The 20,192-nt window shown below is 39.5% G+C and overlaps 1 protein-coding gene across 1 annotated transcript; it reads right to left on the reverse strand.

Moving 5' to 3' along the window:
- Positions 1–9,621: 9,621 nt before the first annotated feature.
- Positions 9,622–10,614, reverse strand: LOC131823462 (putative gustatory receptor clone PTE01). The gene has a single exon (XM_059159863.1). The coding sequence runs from the start codon at positions 10,612–10,614 to the stop codon at positions 9,622–9,624; it is 993 nt and encodes a 330-aa protein (XP_059015846.1).
- Positions 10,615–20,192: the final 9,578 nt, after the last annotated feature.

Here is a 20,192-nt window from a genome sequence, read left to right on the forward strand (position 1 = left end):
GTGTGGTTGTGATGGGGGAGATGCCAACCAGACCAGAAGCAGTGAGAGTGGAAGCATAACTCTTCATGAGAGTTCTCAGAACCTCACCAGAACCAAGAAAACAAATTTCACAGGGCTCTCATCTGGAAATTTGAAACCGATGCCCTTTCATCCGTCTACCTGGTATCATCATGTTTGTGTTGTTGAAGAGGAAAAAATGCTCCTGACAGTCCCTCTTCCAATCACTGTCCCCCTTAGAACTTACCGGGCTTGGATGCATCTCTGTTGGAACATGACCAAGGGGTACTTATCAACTGTCTGATGTGTGATAAAGGTGCAAAATCCCTCCTCAGGACTGGCAGGAAGTCTGAGACCTTCTGATGCAGATGCCCACAAAGGGAGGAGACACAGGTATGGAGCTACTGTATTAGAACCTTCAAACTAAAACCTGGAGGCAACTGCCAATTATTTACAATTGTATGATTTGGGAGACTCAATGCACAAAGCACATAATTAGCTAGTTGCTCCATGTTGTCCCAACTGCTGAGGTCTTGATAATGGGTGTGTGTGTGTGTGTGTGTGTGTGTGTGTGCATGAGCACGTGTTTTTAAGGATTTTATCTGTTTATTGAGAGAGAGAAAGAGAGATAACAGTGGGAGGGGTGAGGGAGGGAGAGAGAATATCTAGCAAACTCCACACTGAGCATGGAGCCTGACATGGGGCTCCATCCCATGACCCTGAGATCACAATCTGAGCCAAAGCCAGGAATCAGAAACCCAATTGACTAAGCCACCTAGATGCCCCAGGACCTGCTAATGTTATTAGAAGAGGAAAGGGAAACAAGTGAATGTTTTGGGAAGGGTCTGAGTTCTTCCTCTCCTCAGGAAGAAATTCAGCCGTATTCCTTGCTTCTTCCTTCCAAGTTGCAGAATTGTAACATAAAATGCAGACTTTTTTTCTTTTTTCTTTTTTCTTTTTCTTTTTCTTTTTTTTTTTTAGGTGTTTTTTTAAAGATTGTATTTACTTTATTTGGCACGCAAAGGGAGAAATTACAAGTAGGCAGAGAGGCAGGCAGAGAGAGAGGAGGAAACAGGCTCTCCACTGAGCAGAGAGCCCAATCCAAGGACCCTGAGATCATGACCTGAGCTGAAGGCAGAGGCTTAACCCACTGAGCCACCCAGGTGCCCTTTTTTAGGTGTTTTGTAGAAAATTATTAAATGATTTATATAAGCACTAATGCTATATACAATCATACAGTTTTAAAAATTATTACCTAGAGATTATGCTAAGTGAAATAAGAGGCAGAGAGAGTCAATTATCATATGGTTTCACTTATTTGTGGAGCATAACAAATAGCATGGAGGACATGGGGAGTTAGAGAGGAGAAGGGAGTTGGGGGAAATTGGAAGGGGAGGTGAATCATGAGAGACTGTGGACTCTGAAAAACAATCTGAGGGTTTTTCAGGGGTGGGGGGTGGGAGGTTTGGGTACCAGGTGGTGGGTATTATAGAGAGCACAGATTGCATGGATCACTGGGTGAGGTACAAAAATAATGAATACTGTTATGCTGAAAATAAATAAAAAATAAATTTAAAAAATAGTTAGCAAGAATTGTTACAGAACCATAAATCTATGACATCATTGGGAAGCAAGGCCTAATTGTCCATATTTTTTAATGAAAGTCTCATTCTCAAACCTTTCATTTAAAAAGTTTGATAAGGGGAGACAAGATGGCAGGGAAGTAGGAGGAGGCACCCATTCAACCTGCACCCTAAAGTGAGCTGATTACCTTCCAAAGATCTCCAGTCACCCACAAAATCAGCCTGAGATCAGAATTATACAGGTCTGGAGCTCTACTGGAGCAGAAGATGCCAGTGGGCAGTAAATGAGACAGAAGATAGAATTAGTGATCTGGAGGACAAACAGATAGAGAGAAAGGATCAGGAGGAAGCCTGGAACAAACAGCTCAGAAGCCACAAAAACAGAATCTGGGAAATAAATGATGCCATGAAACGTTCCAACGTCAGAATTATTGGAATCCCTGAAGGGGAGGAGAAAGAAAGAAGTCTAGAAGATATAGTGGAACAAGCTCTTCATGAAAATTTTCCAAATCTCATGAATGGAACCAGGGTTTATGTACTAGAGGCCGAAAGGTTTCCCCCCAAGATTACAGATTCTTGAAAGTCCTTGAGACACCTAATACTAAGAATGAAGAATTAAACTGTAGGCAGAACCTCTTGAAAGCAGCTAGGACAAAGAAGATCCTTATGTACAGAGGAAAGCCCATCAGAATAACGTCAGACCTGTCCACAGAGACCTGGCAAGCCAGAAAAGGCTGGCAAGATATATTCAGGGCACTAAATGAGAAGAACATGCAGCCAAGAATACTTTATCCAGCAAGAATAACATTCAAAATGGATGGAGAGATAAAGAGTTTCCAGGGCCGGCAAGGCTTAAAAGACTATGCAACCACCAAGCCAACACTGCAGGAAATATTAAGGGGGCTTCTTTAAAGGAGGAAAAAGCCCAAGAATAGCATTGAACAGAAATATAGAGACAATCTACAGAAATAAAGACTTCAAAAGTAACTCGATGTCAATAAAAACGTATCTATCAATAATCACCCTCAATGTGAATGGCCTAAATGCACCCATAAAATGGCACAGGGTTGCAGACTGGATAAAATGACAGGACCCATCCATATGTTGTCTACAAGAGACCCATTTTGAACCTAAAGATACACCCAGACTGAAAGTAAAGGGATGGAGAAGCATCTTTCATGCCAATGGGCCTCAAAAAAAGTCTGGAGTAGCGATTCTCATATCAGACAAATTAGATTTTAAACTAAAGACTATACTCAGAGATCCAGAAGGATACTACATCATTCTTAAAGGGACTGTCCACCAAGATGATCTAACAATTGTAAATATCTATTCCCCCAATATAGGAGCAGCCAATTACATAAGACAACTGTTAATCAAGCTAAAGAGTCATACTGATATGAATACACTAATTGTTGGAGATCTTAACATGCCTCTCTCAGAAATAGACAGATCATCGAAGCAGAAAACCAATAAAGAAACAAAACCATTGAATGACACATTGGAGATGGACCTCATAGATATATACAGAACATTCCACCCTAAAACAACAGAATACTCATTCTTCTCAAGTGCACATGGAACCTTCTCCAGAATAGACCACATACTGGGTCATAAATCAGGACTCAACTGATACCAAAAGACTGAGATTATTCCCTGCACATTCTCAGATCACAATGCTTTGAAACTGGAGCTCAATCACAAGGAAAAGTTCTGAAGGAACTCAAACACCTGGAAGCTAAAGACCACCTTGCTTAAGAATGCTTGGATCAACCAACAGATCAAGGAAGAACTGAAACAATTCATGGAAACGAATGACAATGAAAACACTTCAATCCAAAACCTATGGGATACAGCAAAGGCGGTCCTAAGGGGGAAATACATAGCCATCCAAGCCTCCCTCAAAAAAATTGAAAAATCCAGAACACACCAGCTGTCTCTACACCTTAAAGAACTGGAGAATCAACAAAAAATCAAAACTCCACAAATAAGAAGGGAAATAGTCAAGATCAGAGCTTAGATCTATGAGGTAGAAACCAGAGATACAGTAGAATGTATCAATGAAACTAGAAGCTGGTTTTTTGAAAGAATCAATAAGATCGATAAACCATTGGTGACACTAAACCAAAAGAAAGGAGAGAAAGCTCAAATTCATAAAATTATGAATGAAAAGGGAGAGATCACCAAGGAAGTATAAACAATCATCAGAAGTTATTATCAACAGTTATATGCCAATAAGCTAAGCAACCTACATGAAATGGATGCATTTCTGGAAAACTATAAACTCCCAAAATTGAATCAGGAAGAAATTGACAACCTGAATAGACCAATATCTAGTAACGAGATTGAAGTGGTGATTAAAAACCTCCCAAAAAACAAGAGCCCAGGACCTGATGGATTCCCCGGAGAATTCTACCAAACTTTCAAAGAAGAAATAACCCCTATTCTTCTGAAGCTGTTTCAAAAAATTGAAGCAGAAGGAAAACTTCCAGACTCTTTCTATGAAGCCAGCATTACCCTGATCCCCAAACCAGGCAAAGACCCTACCAAAAAGGAGAATTTCAGACCAATATCACTGATGAATATGGATGCTAAGATTCTCAACAAGATCGTAGCCAACAGGATCCAACAGCACATTAAAAAGATTATCCACCATGATCAGGTGGGATTCATCCCTGGGCTACAAGGATGGTTCAACATTCGCAAATCAATCAATGTGATAAAACAAATTAATAAGAGAAGAGAGAAGAACCACATGGTCCTCTCAGTTGATGCAGAAAAAAGCAATTGACAAAATCCAGCATCCGTTCCTGATTAAAACGCTTCAAAGTATAAGGATAGAGGGAACATTCCTGAACCTCATCAAATCTATCTATGAAAGACCCACAGCAAATATCATCCACAACGGGAAAAGCTTGCAGCCTTCCCGTTGAGATCAGGAACACGACAAACATGCCCACTCTCACCACTCTTGTTCAACATAGTATTAGAAGTCCTAGCAACAGCAATAAGACAACAAAGAGAAATAAAAGGTATCCTAATTGGCAATGAAGAAGTCAAACTCTCTTTGCAGATGACATGATTCTTTATATGGAAAACCCAAAAGAATCCACCCCCAAACTACTAGAACTCATACAACAATTCAGCAACGTGGCAGGATACAAAGTCAATGTACAGAAATCAGTGGCATTCTTATACACTAATAATGAAAATACAGAAAGGGAAATTAGAGAATCAATTCCATTTACTATAGCACCAAGAACCATAAGATACCTGGGAATAAACCTAACCAAAGAGGTAAAGGATCTGTACTCAAGGAACGACAGAACACTCATGAAAGAAACTGAAGAAGACACAAAAAGATGGAAGACCATTCCATGCCCATTCCAAGACCATTCCATGCCCGGAAGAATAAACATTGTTAAAATGTCTATACTGCCTAGAGCAATCTATACTTTTAATGCCATTCCGATCAAAATTCCACTGGTATTCTTCAAAGAGCTAGAGCAAATAATCCTAAAATTTTTATGGAATCAGAAGAGACCCCGAATCGCTAAGGAAATGTTGAAAAACAAAAATAAAATGGGGGGCATCATGGTATCTGATTTCAAGCTTTACTACAAAGCTGTGATCACCAAGACAGCATGGTACTGGCATGAAAACAGACGCATACACCAGTGGAACAGAGTAGAGAGCCCAGATATGAACTCTCAACTCTATGGTCAAATAATCTTCAACAAAACAGGAAAAAATATACAGTGGAAAAAAGACAGTCTCTTCAATAAATGGTGCTAGGAAAACTGGGCAGCTATATGTAGAAGAATGAAACTTGACCATTCTCTTACACCTTACACAAAGATAAACTCAAAATGGATAAAAGACGTCAATGTGAGACAGGAATCCATCAGAATCCTAGAGGAGAACATAGGCAGTAATCTCTTCGATATCAGCCACAGCAACTTCTTTCAAGATATGTCTCCAAAGGCAAAGGAAACAAAAGCAAAGATGAACTTTTGGGACTTCATCAAAATCAAAATCAAAAGAAGATATTTGCAAATGACAGTACAGATAAAAGATTGATATCCAGGTTCTATAATGAACTCCTCAAACTCAACACACATGAAACAGACAATCATATCAAAAAATGCACAGAAGATATGGACAGACACTTCTCCAATAAAGACATACAAATGGCTATCAGACACATGAAAAAATGTTCATCATCACTAGCCATCAGGGAGATTCAAATTAAAACTACATTGAGATATCACCTTACACCAGTTAGAATGGCCAAAATTAACAAAACAGGAAACAACATGTGTTGGAGAGGATGTGGAGAAAGGGGAACCCTCTTATGCTGTTGGTGGGAATGCAAGTTGGTGCAGCCTCTTTGGAGAACAGTGTGGAGATTCCTCAAGAAATTAAAAATAGAACTTCCCTATGACCCTGCCATTGCACTCCTGGGTATTTACCCCAAAGATACAGATGGAGTGAAAAGAAGGGCCATCTGTACCCCAATGTTTATAGCAGCAATGGCCACGGTCGCCAAACTGTGGAAAGAATATAGATGCCCTTCAACGAACGAATGGATAAGGAAGATGTGGTCCATATACACTCTGGAGTATTATGCCTCCATCAGAAAGGACGAATACCCAACTTTTGTAGCAACATGGACGGGACTGAAAGAGATTATGCTGAGTGAAATAAGTCAAGCAGAGAGAGTCAATTATCATATGGCTTCACTTATTTGTGGAGCATAACAAAAAGCATGGAGGACATGGGGAGTTAGAGAGGAGAAGGGAGTTGGGGTAAATTGGAAGGGGAGGTGAATCATGAGAGACTATGAACTCTGAAAAACAATCTGAGGGGTTTGAAGTGGGGAGGGGTGGGAGGTCAGAGTAACAGGTGGTGGGTATTATAGAGGGCACAGATTGCATGGAGCACTGGGTGTGGTGAAAAAATAATGAATACTGTTTTTCTGAAAATAAATAAATTAATTTTTAAAAAATTAAATTAAATTAAAAAGTATCAAGTATTTTACACACTTGATATGTCAAATGTCAACTTTCTCCTTTTCTTTTTTGCCCCTTTTTACTCCCATGTTTAAACTCCACTGTTTAAAGTCTACAAGTATATATGTTATATCAAAACTAAGGAATTTATTTAGTTATTTCACACATTTATGTCAAGATGGTCTACCTTTAGTTTGCCTGGATGTGTTTTATAAAGCCTAGATAATAAACAGTCTGAAATATTGTTTTTCAGCTAATATAAGTGAGTGTATTTTGGGTTCCAATTTTATATTATGAACTGCACATGAGAGGGAGGATAATGATCTGTAAGGACACTTCTTATCCAAAAGCTTATTACTCTAGAGAGAGTTGTCACTATATTGGGTTGCCATTTATAGAGAATATTAAAGAAATAGAAAATATTAAATAAAGAAATAGAATATTAAAGAACAAATTATTTAGAAATAGAGTATTAAAGAACACATTATTGCTCCAATGAAATAATGCTTGTACATTTAAGACTTTTTTTTCAATTGATCCTTTGGTGTGTGATTTTGATATCTGTAAAATGATTGTATGAATCATGAAGTTGGAAAGAATTCGGTCTTCTGTACAAAGAACGTGATACCATTTCCATTTTCTCAGTTAATATTTGCTCTAAGGATAACTTTCTATTTTCATTTCTTTAGTTCTTGCTTGGGTTGGCATTTTATATGTTGGAGATTCACAGGTTATTTTTGATATTTTATTTAAATTCAAGTTAGTTAATTTATAGTGTAGTATTAGTTTCAGAGATAGAGTTTAGTGATTTATCAACTGCATCTAACACCCAGTGTCCATTACAAGTGTCCTTCTTAATACCCATCACCCAATTACCCCATCCCCCACCACCCCTCCAGCAACCCTCAGTTTGTTCCCTATAGTTAAGAGTCTCTTGTGGCTTGCCCCACTCTCTGTTTTTATCTTATTTTATATTTCCTTCCCTTCTCTTATGTTCATCTGTTTTGTTTATTTTTTGGCTAATTTGAATCGGGCTTCAGTTCTGTTTTTCTCTAATTGGTATTAGAAAACTATTGATTTTCACATATTTTTGGTAACTGATACTCTACTTAAATACTTCAGAGAGCCTCTCATAACAATACAATCAAGGTGTTGGCCAGGACTGTAATCATCCCAAGGCTCAACTAGCAGAAGTCCACTTACAATCTCACTCCTGGGGCTGATGGTAGAATTCACATGCTTGCAGGTTATTAGCCAGAGAATTTCCTCAGCTCCTTGATACGTAGACCCTTGATGGGGCAGCTTATAACATGGTAATTGAGTTCCATCAACCTGAGCAACAAAGAGAGTAAGAGAGAGGCGACAGCAGGAAGAAAGCCGCCTTCCCTCACACCCTCCCCCCACTCTATTCCTGGAAGTGATTTCTCAGCATTTCTTCCACGTTCTCATTGTTGGAAACAAGTCACTGTTTCTATTTCGCTTTCAATAAGAGGGACATACACAAGAGCAAGAAAACCAGGAGTTGGGGAACACTGGGAGCCTCTCAGGTACTGCCCACCACACAAGTCTCATCCTCTACAAGAACTTTGTGCTCCAAGCACTTCAAGACTCATGTCATATCTGTCTGCTTTCCAACATAGTCCCGAATTTGTCACACAGCAAAAATTCTTAGACAAATTGGAAAATGGGTAGAACTTTCTCTCCATTGGGTATTTCAGCAGATCCCACTTTACTGCTTCTGGTGACACAGGCTCAAGTAGACTCCCTGGTTTCTGTTATACCAGGAGAGCCCCTCCACCACTGGTAAGCCAATTTGTAGCCATTCCATTCCCAAATTTAACAGATGTCCCCAGTGGTTGTGATTTCTGCTAACTAGAGAGGAATCAACTCGCTCCAGAGTATATTTTCTTAGATTTCTGTGGGGTTCTCAGCCCTTGAAAACAAACAAACTATGGTTTTGGTTTATCTGTTTTTTCTAGTAGATAAACAGAGATGTGGATAGTTGTACACCATAACTTTCTAAGTCCTATCTATGCATCTTTCCTGACAACATGGATGGACCTATGGGCTATGACGTTAAGTGAAATGTGTCAGTCAGAAAAAAACAAATATCGTATGATTTCATGCCTATGTTGAATTTAAGAAACAAAACAAATGAACAAAGAAAAAAAGAGACAAACAAAAAAACAGACTTTTAAAAACAGAGAACAAGTTGGTGATTGCCAGAGGAGAGATGAGTGGAGGGATAGGTGAAATAGTTAAAGGGGATTAAGAGTACACTTCTCTTGGGGCGACTGGGAGGCTCAGTCAGTTAAGTGTCTGCCTTTGGCTCAGGTCATGATCTTTGGTTCCTGGCATCACCTCAAGTTGGGCTCCCCCCTGAGTGGGTAGTCTGATTCTCCCTGTACCTCTGCCCCTCCCCTCTCTATGTGTGTTTCTCTCTCTCTCTCTCTCTCAAATAAATAAATAAATAAAATCTTTTAAAAGGGTACACCTATCTTGATGAGCACTGAGAAATGTATATAACTGTTGAATCATATTGTACCCACGAACCTAATAAAACACTATACTTAATTGTACTTGAAAATAAAATAGATAAATACCAAGTTTGAGAACCAGTGACATACGTCCACCCACATAACCTGCACAAACCAATTGGATAAATAAGTGATTTGTATGGAAAATACACAAGAACTGTGGGAAATATGTGAATTTGAAATATATAAAAGGAAAACTGCTCATCTTTCTGGGATGCTTGGGTAGCCAATGATAAAGCACAGAGTCTCTGTAGATACAGTAAGATTTAGTCATGCAGTGATTATAATATACAAGGGACCCCAGAATACTCCCTCAGTCCCATTTAAGACATAGGGAAGAAAGCAATTTTCAGATGTTAAGCGAAGAGATAGATGAAAGCCATGACAACTACAAAAATGATGTGGTGAGAGAGGTAGGATTTTCAGGTCTAGGTGCTTAGTTTTGCTGCACTTTCCAACCTACACTCCAAATGGATGGCATGGGTGCTGCAATCAGATGGTTTTGCTGAAGAGCCTCCACATGGCCCTTTTGATGTCCCTGTTCCTCAGGCTGTAGATGAAAGGGTTCAGCATGGGGGTGACCACAGTATACACCACTGAGGCCACTGCACCTTTCCTGGGAGAACGTGAGACAGCTGAACTGAGGTACACCCCAAGGCCTGTTCCATAAAACAAGCAAACAACTGACAGGTGGGAGCCACAGGTAGAGAAGGCTTTGTGCTGCCCACCTGTGGATGGGATTCTCAGAATGGAGGAGACAATTTTATAGTAAGAGAAAAGGATGCCTGAGATAGGGAGAAAGCCAGAGATGGCACCAACAAAATACATGACTATGTTGGTGGTGAAAGTGTCAGAACAGGCCAGATTCAGGAGCTGAGAAGGGTCACAGAAGAAATGAGAAATTTCCACATCCTTGAAATAGGTGAGTTGCAACACAACTGAATTGTGCATCTGGGAGACCAACAGGCTGATGAAAAAAGATGTCAAAACCAGCAGGCCACAGAGGCGGGGGTTCATGATGACCAAGTAGCGCAGGGGGTGACAGATGGCCACGAACCGGTCATATGCCATCACAGCCAGGAGGAGACTATCCAAACATCCAAAAAGCATAAAAAAAGACATCTGAGTCAGGCAACCCATATAGGAGATGGCTGTGCTCTGAGTTTGGATGTCCACGATCATCTTGGGGATTGTGGTAGAAGTGAAACCAATGTCAGCCAAGGACAGGTTGGACAGGAAGAAATACATGGGGGTGTGGAGGTGGGGGTCAGAGCAGACGGCCAGGATGATGAGCAGGTTCCCAAACAAGGTGACCAGGTACATGGACAGAAACAGCCCAAAGAGAAAGGGCTGCAGTTCTGGATCATCTGAGAGTCCCGTGAGGAAGAATTCTGAGACACGTGTTAGATTTTGTGGTTCTATGTAGCTTGGACATCTTCTGAAAAAGAAAAGAGGGTTGGAAAAGTGGATCAAGTGAATGGGCATCCAGTACTGTGTCCCCATTGTGTATTCGAGCAATTCACAAGTAAAATATTCACACACAGGGCCATACATTCCAGTGTCTTCAGCAATCTTTCTGTGTCTTAGATCTAATTTTCTTAGAACTGTTTCCTCATTGATTTCTGTGTTATCCACATCTCTCTATACATGCTTTAAAAACACTCAACCAAAGAATGTTAGAGGAGCATGAACATTTGGAGATAACTGACAAATCCATCATTACCATAAAATACTCTTAAAGAATCATACCGAATAGGAAACATTCTTCTCCCTTTAAGGAAAAAAAATCATTCTGATCAAAGGACACTTAGAAACAGCCTTATTTTATTCAAATAAGTGCAAGAAATTCCCTTTAGAATATTGATAAGCTGTATAATTGCTAGAACTACATTATTGACACTCTAAAGTCAAATGTTTATAATCAGAAAGTTTTTTTTTAATGTGTTCATTATCTTCAGAGGTTTTCATCAGTTTCTGGTTTTTGACATCTCTCCATGGAAATACATGCTCACTCAAATATGTGGGTTGTCTTTTTAAAGTCTTTTCAAATATAACTTTTAACTGTGGCCTGATAGACTTCAAATTTTGATGAGTATGTTTGGGTTAAATGCACAAAATCATGCCGTATCACTGACCCCATAGATGGCATTCATTTATAATGCAGCTCTGAATCATTAAACAATAATTAATTTGTAAAAAGTACTTTCTTTCTATCTCTCATATTACACAGGACTAAATATCAACCTTACACAATATCAGGGAAATTGACACTGGTGTTTGACTCTGCTCTTTGGGGGTTTTTTGGTCCCTATTTTGCAGTGGTTTGGCATTGGTAAAAGTGTTTATATGTATTTCTAAACCCAAGCATTTGGAAGTGCCCTGTCCTCATGAAATCCAACTCTCTCATTTATAATTAAGGAATTTAGGACCATACAAGACCCCCCAAACCAGGTCTGAAATCTAGCCTTCTTATGCTTCCATAACTTCAGTCTTTACTGAAACTAGGAGAATTCTCCTTAATTCACTCTTCTTAAAATTAATTCCACTTAAGAGTCTGGGATTTTTTTGTTTTTTTGTCTTTTTTTTATTTGTTCATTTCTTTTGTTTCTTAAATTCCATTTATGAGTGAAATCATATGGTATTTGTCTTTCTCTGACTTATTTCACTTAGCATTATGCCCTCTAGGTCCATCCATGTTGCTGAAAATAAAGAAATAAGTAAATACATAAATAAACAATAAAATCAATTCTCCTTAAATACAATAATTTTTTTAAGATTTTATTTTGAAGCAATCTCCACAGCTAACCAAACCTACGACCCTGAGATCAAGAGTCACACGCTCCACTGACTAAACCAGTCAGCCAGCCCTAAATAGAATTATTTTTAAATAAATCCCCTGAAGGCAACTCTGATATTCATTTCTCTTGACAGGTCACACTATGGTTTAATTTAGAGAAAAATCCAAAGAGAAAAGTACAAAGACTAACATAACAAACACCTGGGGAATTTCCACATTGGTAAAATGGTAATAACAACTGAACTTACCTTATTGGGTTGTTTGAAGAAATTAAATAAAGCATAAAGGGCTCAGACCTGTGGTTCTCAATCCTAGTTGATTATTATACTTACCCATTAATATTATAAAATGTACTGACATCCTGTTCACTGCCTAGAGCCAATTAAATAATAATCTCTACCTGCACAATTCTTGGTCGTACTAATGTACAGCCAGGGTCAAAAACAATGCCTTAAGATATTGCCAGGCACTTAGAATATGGTCAGTGAATATTACCTATTATTACTATAATGAATGCCCAAAAACTATATTAAAATATAAGCATTTACTAATATTTGCTTCCAAACTCATATTTTACAAAGATTTGAAATATTACTGATAAAATTTTAGCTTTCTTTAAATTCCTGCATGATCTCATTGACCTGCACATCGGTCCCCCAAAGCAATCACTGTCATTAATTAGGTGGGTATATTTTCTTTGGGTGTTTCCATGATGTAATTATTTATGTATTTACAAAGGGTTTTCTTGAAAATTTACCTAAACAGTGTGTGACTAGGCACACTGCATGTAAAGTGTCCTTGTTTACTACAACATTGTGTTTAAATCTAGATAATAACACCTCAAGTAATACAAAGTACTAACTGAGGAATTAACTTCATTTTGTTTATTGATTCCTTATTTCAACAACCCTATGAAAATCCTTTTGATTTGAAATCAAGGATGCAAATCAAGGATGAAAATCCTTGCATGATATGCAGAAAATCCTTTCTGCATATCATGCAAGTAAGAATTTCTATATGACAGCTGCACGGAGGATATTGTGTTATAAAAATCAATGCAAGTTCAATTTCACTACTTATTGCCTATATTTGTTTTCCCAGAAAAATTAGTTGCTATCAACTACATGCTATTATTAAAGTATACAATCAGAAATATTTCTCAAGTATTTAGTTACCGTCATTCTGTGATAGCTCCATATAAAAATTCACATCTTATGTAGGGGATAATATTTCCATATCTCAGATTTTCAAACTCGGCTGTAAAGTGCATTACTGTTGCTAGGAAATCCTATAATCCACTATTTTACTGCCATAAGTGCTCCTGAAAAATCCCTGGTCCAGTACCCTAATTCACAGGAAGATGTGTAAATCCCTCGACCTGTGTGTGCTCGCCTCGCATCTCTGGAAATCGAAAGATAAGCCATCTCCAGAGATGCGTGGGAAGTGGAACTTAATAAATATTTGGTCATTGTTTTGTAACCAGAATTTTTTTATTTTTGCTTTTTCTTTAAGATTTTATTTATTTATTTGAGGGAGAGAGTGCACATGCAAACACTCACACACAAGCAGGGGAAGGGGCAGAGGAGAAGGGGAAAAGCAGACTCGCCCATCACAGGACTCCGGGATCAGGACCTGAGCCCAAGGCAGATGCTTAACCGACTGAGCCCCCCACACACCTATGTAACCAGAATTTGAATCATTATTGTAACTATGGGCTTACTGATGAAATGCAATTCTAAGAAGTCTTAATAACCTTTCATTGTGTTACATGGCAGAGAATCTGGAGGCTCTCTTGTCTCAGGTCACTAGAAATCCGAAAAAGTGTTTAAACCTACACAATTAACTTTATCTTCCCCTTCTCATTCTGCCTTTTCTTTTTCATACTTACGAAAAGCACTGTGATGATTTTTGAACAACTGAACATTGCAGATGCTATTAAATAGAAAAAATAGAGAGGTGCCTGGTGGCTCAATTGGTTAAGCATCCAATTTTTGATCCCAGGCTCGGATCTTGATTTCAGGGTCATGGTTCAAGGCCGTGTTGGGTAACATGCTGGGCGTGGAGACTGCTTTAAAGAAAGAAAGAAAGAAAGAAAGAAAGAAAGAAAGAAAGAAAGAAAGAAAGAAAGAAAGAAAGAAAGAAAGAAAGAAAGATCCTATTGAATGTTTATGACATAGATACAAACAAGTGCTATTTTATATTTTTTTAAGATTTTATTTATTTATTTTAAAGAGACAGACAGCAAGAGAGGGAACACAAGCAGGGGATGGGAGCAGTGGGAGAGGGGAAAGCCAGCTTCCCACTGAGCAAGGAGCCAGAAGCCAGCCTCGATCCCAAGGCCTTGGGATCATGACCTAAGCCAAAGACAGCTGCTTCATGACTGAGACACCCAGGTTCCCCCAAGTGCTATTTTATCTTATCTCTTATCCCTAAAATGAAAGAAGGCACTGGCAGGAAAAGACCAGTGTATGCAAGCCATATTGACTATCTTTTGTTCCTGTGATTCAGAGAAAGTCCTACTCAATATTTAATATATTGGGGGGTTTTGTTGTTGTTGTTGTCTACTCTGTACCAAAGATGATACAAGATCTGGGGAAATAGAAATAATGTGATTCAGTCATTTCCTTCCAAGCACTCAGTACTTACCTTGTATAGGGGTAAAAATTAAATTTTTTGTCAGGAAACCATTGAAAACCAATCAGATCACAGGATATATTGGTTGAAGGACATAAAGGTTGGTATTAACAATATTAATCAATATTATCAATAATAATATCTAAAATTTTTGCCCTTACTGTATGCATCTGTCATGTTTTTAACCACATTGGTAGTATTCATATCTAGTCACCTAGTCCTTACTTAATGGAGTGGTGTCAACTAGGAATCAAGTTAGATGACAGTTTTGAGGCTCAGAGATACTAAGAACTTGCTCCCGCTTATTCCATAATAAGAAGATAGGACTTAAAATTATATCATGGATCTGAGGCACATGCATTTAACTTCTTTACTCTGTTAAGTGAAATGGTTGTTTGCATCAATGCCAGGTGCCGTGTGCCTGGAGTCAGACTCTTTGATTCAAACCTGGCTTCATCCCATTCTATCCCATGACCTAGCACAAGTTATATTAAAAGGCTATAATCCGCTTCTCCTCTGTAAAAGAACAATAACGTGTACCTGTGTATTTTAGGGGTGACTAGGCAGATGAAAAGAAACAGTCTACATAAAGCACTTATTTCAGAGCTTAGGATTGGAATCCTTAGTAAAGGTTCATGATGTCATATATCTGGTCATCTGGTATCATTCCCCTGCTCCCCTTCATCATCACTTCCATGGTCATTTTGGAGTGCTTACAGGACAGTTTAGAGGAACTTATTTTCTGCTCTGGTGAGGGAGATTCCTACAGGAGCTAGAACCAGTGTGGGAGGAAAGCTGAACTCTGAATGACAATTCTCAGATTCCCACTAGAACCAAGAATACAAACTTCACAGGCCTCTGAGCTCAACCTGCATATCGGTGCCCTTCCATACAGCTACACCTACTCTCCTGCTTCTCCTGATGATGAAGAGACAATGCTCCCCCAGTTTCTTCTGTATCCAGTATCTCCAACATCACTCACTGGACTATGGGTCCTCTACGATGGGGCATGACAAAGGAATGACGGTCCATCACTCTTCTTATGCCTGTGAGTTGTGAAGACTTGGGCTCTGTTCTCAGGTTGGGTAGGAAGACAGAGTCAGGTGTGGAACCCTTGGTGTATAAGCGACTCAGGGAAGAGAAGACACACATACAGAGCCAACTGTGCTCACACTGGCCACTGAAAGTTTGCAGGGCACAAGCCGATTATTTACAGTTGTGTGGGCTTTGAAAGCTCAATGCACAGAGCTCATAATTAACCAAATTGATCTGTGTTCTCTCCCAATCTCTGAGGGCTTGTTAATATTAATGGACCAGGATCAGAAGAAAAGTAAATGTCCTTTGTAGGGTCTGAGGCCTTCCACTTCTCAGGAGTGGAAGTACCTGTGCTTCTTCTGACTTTCAACTTTCATACATCTTAATAAAAAAAAACCCAGACTTAAATTTTAAATTAACATAAATAAACATGTGAGTTTATCAGTCATCAAATGACTAAGCAATTTAGGGAGAATTAGGACTTCTATATCAAGAATCTGGTAGTATTTTTGAGTATTTTTTGGCTGAGATTAACATTTAGATCAATGGATTTTGAGTAAAGTATATTACCCTCTATAAGAGAGGTGGGGCTTAACCAATCAGTTGAAGGCCTTAATAGAATAAAGGCTGACATCCCAGAGAAAGCAGGAATCTTGCCATCAGACTGTCTTTGGACGTGAATTGCAGCTCTTCCAGTATTTCCTCCCTGCTTAGCCTACCTTGCAACATTTGGACTTAGCAAGTCACCATAATCATGTGAACCAATTTCTTAAATCTCTATATAAATATACACATATCCTATTAGGTTCTCTAGAGAACCCAAATATATTAATATTGCTGTTGCTATCTCATTTAACATTCTTTGACCAGGTGACACTTTCGTTTTCCTCATCAAACTCCAAAATTTAGGATGAGTGCTACTAATTGAGGGGAAAGCCTCAATGGAAATATCCCAGGAAAGTCCACAGTAGCTGTCTAGGAGTGGTGCTAATATCCTTGGTACAAGAGTGGCGTCACAGATAATAGAAAGGGTGTGGGATTTAAAGACACAATTCCACCTGATCTCAGCAACAATTTAAGACCTGTGGCACATCAGGGCACTTCAGTTCCTCATCAGCGAAAAAACAACCTGTGGAATGGGAGAAAACATTTGCAAACCACATGTCTAATAATTGGCTAAATCTCAAAAAGTAAAAGAAACTCCAATAAGAACGAAGATGCCCTTCAACGGATGAATGGATAAGGAAGATGTGGTCATATACACTATGGAGTATTATGCCTCCATCAGAAAGGATGAATACCCAACTTTTGTTGCAACATGGACGGGACTGGAAGAGATTATGCTGAGTGAAATAAGTCAAGCAGACAGAGTCAATTATCATATGGTTTCACTTATTTGTGGAGCATAACAAATAACATGGAGGACAAGGGGAGATGGAGAGGAGAAGGGAGTTGAGAGAAATTGGAAGGGGAGGTGAACCATGAGAGACTATGGTCCCTGAAAAACAATCTGAGGGTCTTGAAGGGGCGGGGGGTGGGAGGTCGGGGTACCAGGTGGTTGGTATTACAGAGGGCACAGATTGCATGGAGCACTGGGTGTGGTGCAAAAACAATGAATACTGTTATGCTGAAAAGAAATAAAAAATTTAAAAAAAAAAGAAACTCCAATAACCCAATGGTAAACAAACAAACAACTAATAACCTGATTTTTTAAAAATGGGTTAAGGACTTAAACAGACATTTTCGCAAAGGAGATACACAAATAGCTAACAAGTATATGAAAAGGTGCTCAGTATCACTATTCATCATAGAAATGCAAATCATATATATACAAAAGTGTATATATACTATTATTGTGTATATATACACATATATTGTGTATATATACTTGCATAGTATATTCTACTATGCATCTAGTATACGACATATCTATTCAGCCTGAAAAAAGAAGGAAATTCTGTCATTTGAAACAACATATGGTTTGCAAATATTTTCTCCCATTTCGTAACCTTAAGGATATTATGCTAAGTGAAATAAGCCAATCACAGAATGACAAATAATGCATAATTCCAGTTATGTTCAGAGTCAGAGTAGAATGGTGGCAGGAGGGAGAAATGGAGAGTTCCTAATCAAAGGGCATGAAATTTCAGTCAAGCAAAAGAAGTCCTAGAGATGTGCAACATTGTACCTAAAGTAAATGGTAATATATAAACACTTCAAAATTTGTTAGAAGAAGGGAGCCTGGGTGGCTCAGTGGGTTAAGGCCTCTCCCTTCAGCTCGGGTCATGATCCCAGGGTCCTGGGATCAAGCCCCACACAGGGCTCTCTGCTCAGTGTGGAGACTGTTTCCTCCTCCCTCCCTCTGCCTGCCTCTCTGCCTACTTGTGATCTCTGTCAAATAAATAAATAAAATCTTTAAAAAAAATTTAAAAAAAACTTGTTAGAAGAGTAGAGCTCAGGGCGCCTGGGTGGCTCAGTGGGTTCGGTCTCTGCCTTCCACTCAGGTCACAGTCCCAGCGTCCTGGGATGGAGCCCTGCATCAGGCTCTCTGCTCAGCGGGGAGCCTGCTTCCCTTCCTCTCTCTCTGGCTGCCTCTCTGCTTACTTGTGATCTGTCAGATAAATAAATTTAAAAACAAAAAAAAAAGGAAGAGTAGAGCTCATGTTAAATGTTCTCAGACCCACAATATTAACTGAGAAAATGGAAATACTCCCAGATTCTTGATATAGAAGTCCTAATTCTCCTTAAATTGCTCGAATGCATTTGCTGACAGATTAAACTCACATGTTTGTTAACTTAAAAATTAAGGGCCTATTTAATGTTTAACAGAGATGTTTTTGTTTGTGTTGCCTGTTCTGTGCCAAGGATAGTATAGGCTCTGGGAAATCAGAAATGAGTGAGATTCAGTATTTCCCTCCACTCAGTATTTGTGTAAGGACAAAATAAAATGTCCTGTTCAAAGATCTAGGGAAATTGTGCCTTCAGATCACAGGATATTTTATTTTTTTTTTATTTTTTTTAAAAGATTTTATTTATTTATTTCACAGAGAGAGATCACAAGTAGACAGGCAGAGAGGCAGGCAGAGAGAGAGAGAGGGAAGCAGGCTCCCTGCTGAGCAGAGAACCCAATGTGGGACTCCATCCCAGGACCCTGAGATCATGACCCGAGCCGAAGGCAGCGGCTCAACCCACTGAGCCACCCAGGCACCCAGATCACAGGATATTTTAATCAAATAGTATGAGACAAGCCTATTAATAACATAGGAAATCTATTTTGTACTTTCTGTGTACATTCATCACATACACAGTTTCCACTATACTGTTTAATCTTTGCAATTAGAACGAAGAAGGAAGACAGTATAAGGAAAATGTAGGACTGGGGACAAGAGAGACCTGTAACTAGCTGAGCCTTCTATGATCCATATCTTCTATGATCCATATCTCATCTGTCATCCTATTAGTCTATTACTATAGTCTAGCTGGTGCAAGGAGTACCTATTACTCCCCACTGAGGGCTACTGGAAACCTCCAAAGTGACCTGGCAGGTAAAATGACAGACTGGGTTGGTAGGAGGTAGATGGCTAGATGACCTGTGTCTGGAATCTGGATGTGAGGATTCAAATCTGAATTCATACCCATTTTATCCCTTGACTGAATACAAGTTATATTTAAATGCTGTGCTCCTTTATTCATCTGTAAAATGATGATCATGTGCAGTCCTCTTCCTTGGGGGGGGGGGGGGAGGCGGGGTATGCAGATGAAATGAAGCAAGCTACACAGAACGCTTAGCTCTGAGCCTGTCATATAGGAAGCCAATGAAATTTAATGATCTCATGCTTACTGTCTTCATCGGTGTACTCTGGGACACTTCAGAGACTGATTTCCTGCCACTGTGGAGCTAGAACCAGTGTGGGAGGAAAGCAGAGTTCTCAGTGAGTCCTTAGACTCTCATTAGAATCAAGAACATAAACTTCACAGTGCTTGGAGTGAAAACTTTGCACACCCTACCATGTGTAACCCAAGGGTCCTGCTAGCCTGGCAATAAGGAAACAATGATCCCCCAGGCCCTCCTCCATCCGCTGTCTCCCATGGCCCTCACTGGTTGCCCTGTGGCTTTGGTGGTACATAAGCAAGGAGGAAGGGGGCTGCCCCTCCCCTGCTTGGTGAGCAACAATGGCTGAGGCTCTGTCCCCAGGACTGGCAGAAAGACAGACTCGGGCCAGGCTTCCCGGTAGAGATCACTACTCTGGGAAGAGACAGAGGTATGAAACCCACTTGACAGGGACTGGCAGCCTGAAAGCTGGAGACGTAGGCTGATTATGGAATTGTGACCTGGAGACATGCAAGCAGAGTTGATAATTAGCTGAACTGGCCCATGAACTCCACTCCCTGAAGACTTCACTATCTTGGAGAACCATAGGAGGAAAAAGTGTCCTTGTTCTTGCTCAAGGACTTCTGAGTGTCCCCTCCTCCCAAAAGGAAGTTCATTTGGCATCCTCTAGGCACATACCCACAAGGGAGGCTCTTTCTGTAAAGATTATTTCCACTTAAAAATTCTATTGCAGTTGAAAAACAAAAGGAAAGCTGGGGGCATCAT

Source organism: Mustela lutreola, chromosome 2 (genome assembly GCF_030435805.1).
Source record: "Mustela lutreola isolate mMusLut2 chromosome 2, mMusLut2.pri, whole genome shotgun sequence".
Taxonomy (NCBI): Eukaryota; Metazoa; Chordata; class Mammalia; order Carnivora; family Mustelidae; genus Mustela; species Mustela lutreola.